The sequence below is a fragment of the Mesitornis unicolor genome, unplaced genomic scaffold, assembly GCF_000695765.1.
Source record: "Mesitornis unicolor isolate BGI_N332 unplaced genomic scaffold, ASM69576v1 scaffold41537, whole genome shotgun sequence".
Taxonomy (NCBI): Eukaryota; Metazoa; Chordata; class Aves; order Mesitornithiformes; family Mesitornithidae; genus Mesitornis; species Mesitornis unicolor.
Window position 1 is genome coordinate 540 of NW_010197819.1, and position 3,051 is coordinate 3,590.

Sequence of the window (3,051 nt, forward strand, 5' to 3'; positions counted from 1 at the left end):
CAATTCAGGCTGACCTTTGCTTAAAGACCCAGCTCTGTTAGATGATTGCAGCATCTCTCTTGCGTGGGATTTGCTGCTTTAGTTCATAAAATCTGCTTCCAGTGGAGTTTTAAAAGAAAAAAAGTAGTAATTCTGGGATTTTTCCCTTTTAATTCCAGATTTGGGGAAAGAAAAATAGACTGTGGCCACAGAGAGCTTGGGGTCAGATTTATCCTGAGCATATCCCAGGAAAAAGGAGTGGAATTGGAGGAGGAGTGTGCTGGGCTCCAGAGATCCCTCAGCAAATGGCCCTGGTCCAGCAGGAGAGGAGGGGTGGCCCTGGAGCCCTGTGAGGGTGCCCAGAAGGGGAGGCTCTGAGAGCCTTGGTCGGGGGGTCCCCCCAGCCTCCCCCAGCCTCTGGGAGCCCCCCTGGAAATGGCCCGTGTGCGTCTGGGCTGCCAGGGACCCGATGCGAGTGGCGTTGTCGCCCTCCCGTGGCGCCGTCCTGCCACTGCAACTGTTTCATTGAGCTGGCGTTGATGGGGTGAGGGGCTGGAGTGCCCGGCTGACACTGGACGGAGGCCGGACCCTGCCGGAGGGGTGTCAGGATCTCCAGCTCTTCCAGGTCTCGGGCCTCCTGCACCCAGAGCCTTCATCCTCGAAGGGGAGAAAGGTCCCTCCTGGCAGCTCCTCTTTGCTCAGGTCTGTCCCCATCTCCTCCCAAGTGCTGGTGATGTGCATGGGCTGGCTCAAACTGGCCTCCAGCAGGACCCCTGAGCCTATCACCCTCTCCTCCCATCCCAGTTCAGGATCTGGGTTGGATCCTGGAGCAGGGTTCAAGGCCACATGGTGCTCCCTGTGCACAGCTTTGCTCTTCAGGAGGGGTTCACTGGGAAACCTCGCTTTAAGTCCAGGTCTATGTCCCAGGGATCCTGCCCAGCCCTGGTAGTGAGTGTGATGTCCTCCCTCTGGGAGGTGGCCCTGTGGGTGCTCAGCTGGCCGCAGAGCCGTGCTGCCCGACCTCTAACAGCCCTCGTCTCTCCCCAGCCTCCACGCTCTCCCAGCTGTCGGACAGCGGGCAGACCCTCAGCGAGGACAGCGGGGTGGACATCGGGGAGGTCGAGATGAGCGGCAAGGACAAGAGCCGGCAGCCGGTCCCTGGGAAAAGCCGAAGCCTCAAGGAGGCCACAAGGAGCGAGGGGGCGGCAGAAGGGGCCTCCAAGCCGGTGAGGATGGGTGCCCAGGGCCATTTGCGGGAGGTGGGCACCCAGGGCTGCTCCCTCCGCCTGCAGACATAGCCCCTTTCTTGTGTGCTGATGGGTTATTTAATGAGCTGAGCCAGCTCCATGGTGGGCTGGGTGTTGAGGAAAGGAGACGGGAGCGGCTGAGAAAGGCACTGTAGGGTTGTTTCACCCCATCCTGGGTAAATCCAGTCCCTCCCAGTTCCAGCAAGCAGCTGCTTGGGACATGGCAGAGTTCCTGGCCTTGGAGGGGACATCCTCAGGGCAGTGTCCCATGGCTGAAATCACCCGTTGCCCAGAAGGGAAGGTGACATCAGGTACTGGAAGTAAATTGGAGAGTTTCTGGTGATGGCAAGGTTGAGGGGTGTAGACAGGCAGTCAGAGAGCTGCTCTGCTCCTCTCCAAGCCCTCCCAGACCTGCCCATGGTTGGGATCGTGGATGTCAGGAGTCAGAGAGCATCCATGGGCAGCATGTCTGTCCCTGCCCCATGGCAGCAGGCAGGCGATGCCCAGCCTCCCTCAGCAGCACTGCTGTCTCTCCCCGCAGCCAGGGCTCCTGGAGCCCACATCGTGTCTGATCCGAGTGTCCAAGAGCGCTCCGACCTTGGGGATCGCCATCGAGGGTGGAGCAAACACGCGGCAGCCGCTGCCCCGCATCGTCACCATCCAGGTAGGGCAGGCTGAGAACGGGCAGAACTCAGCACATGTCCCATCCCTTTGCTCCTTGGACACCAGGAAAGCCCATCTGGCATGGCCAGAGTGCAGTGGCAGCCCTGCATCTCCCTGGGCATCAGAGGCACCATTCTGCCTGGGGCAGGGGGGGAAATTGCTGTGTATTGCATGCGTGTCACAAGGATGATCCCACACCACGTCCTGAGAGCCAAGGGTTTACTGCAGACTTTTCAGAGGGGGTCTGGGCAGCCCCAAAAGCTTGGCTGGTGTCTCCAGATGTCTGGAAACTCCCTTTTTCTGCTCAGACAGAGGATTGGCAAAGAGGGAATGGTGGTTGATAGCTGGGAACCGAGCCCTCGGGAGTTGTCTCCCCGCACCGTTTCCTCTGCTGTTTACTTGGGGCAAAATTCAAGTTATTTACAGCAAAAGAAAAGCAGAGCTGACTGTGCCTTGGTTATTCTTGGCCACCCCAGCTGATGCTGCACTCCAGAAGCAAGCAGGAGGGAAGCCAAATTCATCCCCTCTTTCCGAAATCTGAAATGCTTCATTTCCATTGTGTTAACCCTGACCCAGCAAACACCGGGTCGGGGTGAACATGATGGCAATGAAACATTTCTCGTTTTCCTGAAACTGCCTGTATTCCATCTCTGCCTTGAGCCCGGGGGGGTGGGACCATGTGCTGACCACCTCTATCCCACAGCGTGGGGGCTCAGCACACAACTGTGGGAAGCTGAAGGTGGGCCACGTCATTTTGGAAGTGAACGGCACGGGGCTACGGGGGAAAGAGCATCGGGAAGCTGCCCGGATCATCGCTGAAGCCTTTAAGCTGAAGGAAAAGGACTACATTGATTTCTTGGTCACAGAATTCAACGTCGCCCTCTAGGAACCCAGACGGGTTTTGGGAGCGTGGCTCTTGGCAGGGAGCGCCTGAACAGGGATGAAAGGCAGTGCTGAGGTGCGAAAGCAGCATCCCGCCACGCAGAGCCCTCGCCCACTGCACCTTCCCACACATCTCATCCCCAAATGTCCCCCTGCCCACCGCAGCCTCTCACTGCCTGCGTAGGGCAGGCTGAGAATGGGCAGAAATCAGTGCACATCCCTTAAAAACATCATCTCTGTCCTCTCTGGTGTGGGGGAGCTGCCCTTTGGGTACACCCTC

At 58.5% G+C, this 3,051-nt stretch overlaps 1 protein-coding gene across 1 annotated transcript in view; it reads left to right on the forward strand.

Annotated features, from left to right (window-relative positions):
• LOC104544149 (whirlin-like) overlaps window positions 1-2,795 on the forward strand; it is a 3,304-nt gene extending 509 nt beyond the window's left edge. The window contains exons 2-4 of the mRNA XM_010188926.1: window positions 1,027-1,205; window positions 1,768-1,890; window positions 2,593-2,795. Coding sequence (XP_010187228.1) covers window positions 1,027-1,205; window positions 1,768-1,890; window positions 2,593-2,775 — 485 coding nt within the window. The 3' untranslated portion in view covers window positions 2,776-2,795. The remainder of the gene's footprint in view (window positions 1-1,026; window positions 1,206-1,767; window positions 1,891-2,592) is intronic.
• The last annotated feature ends 256 nt before the right edge of the window (window positions 2,796-3,051 follow it).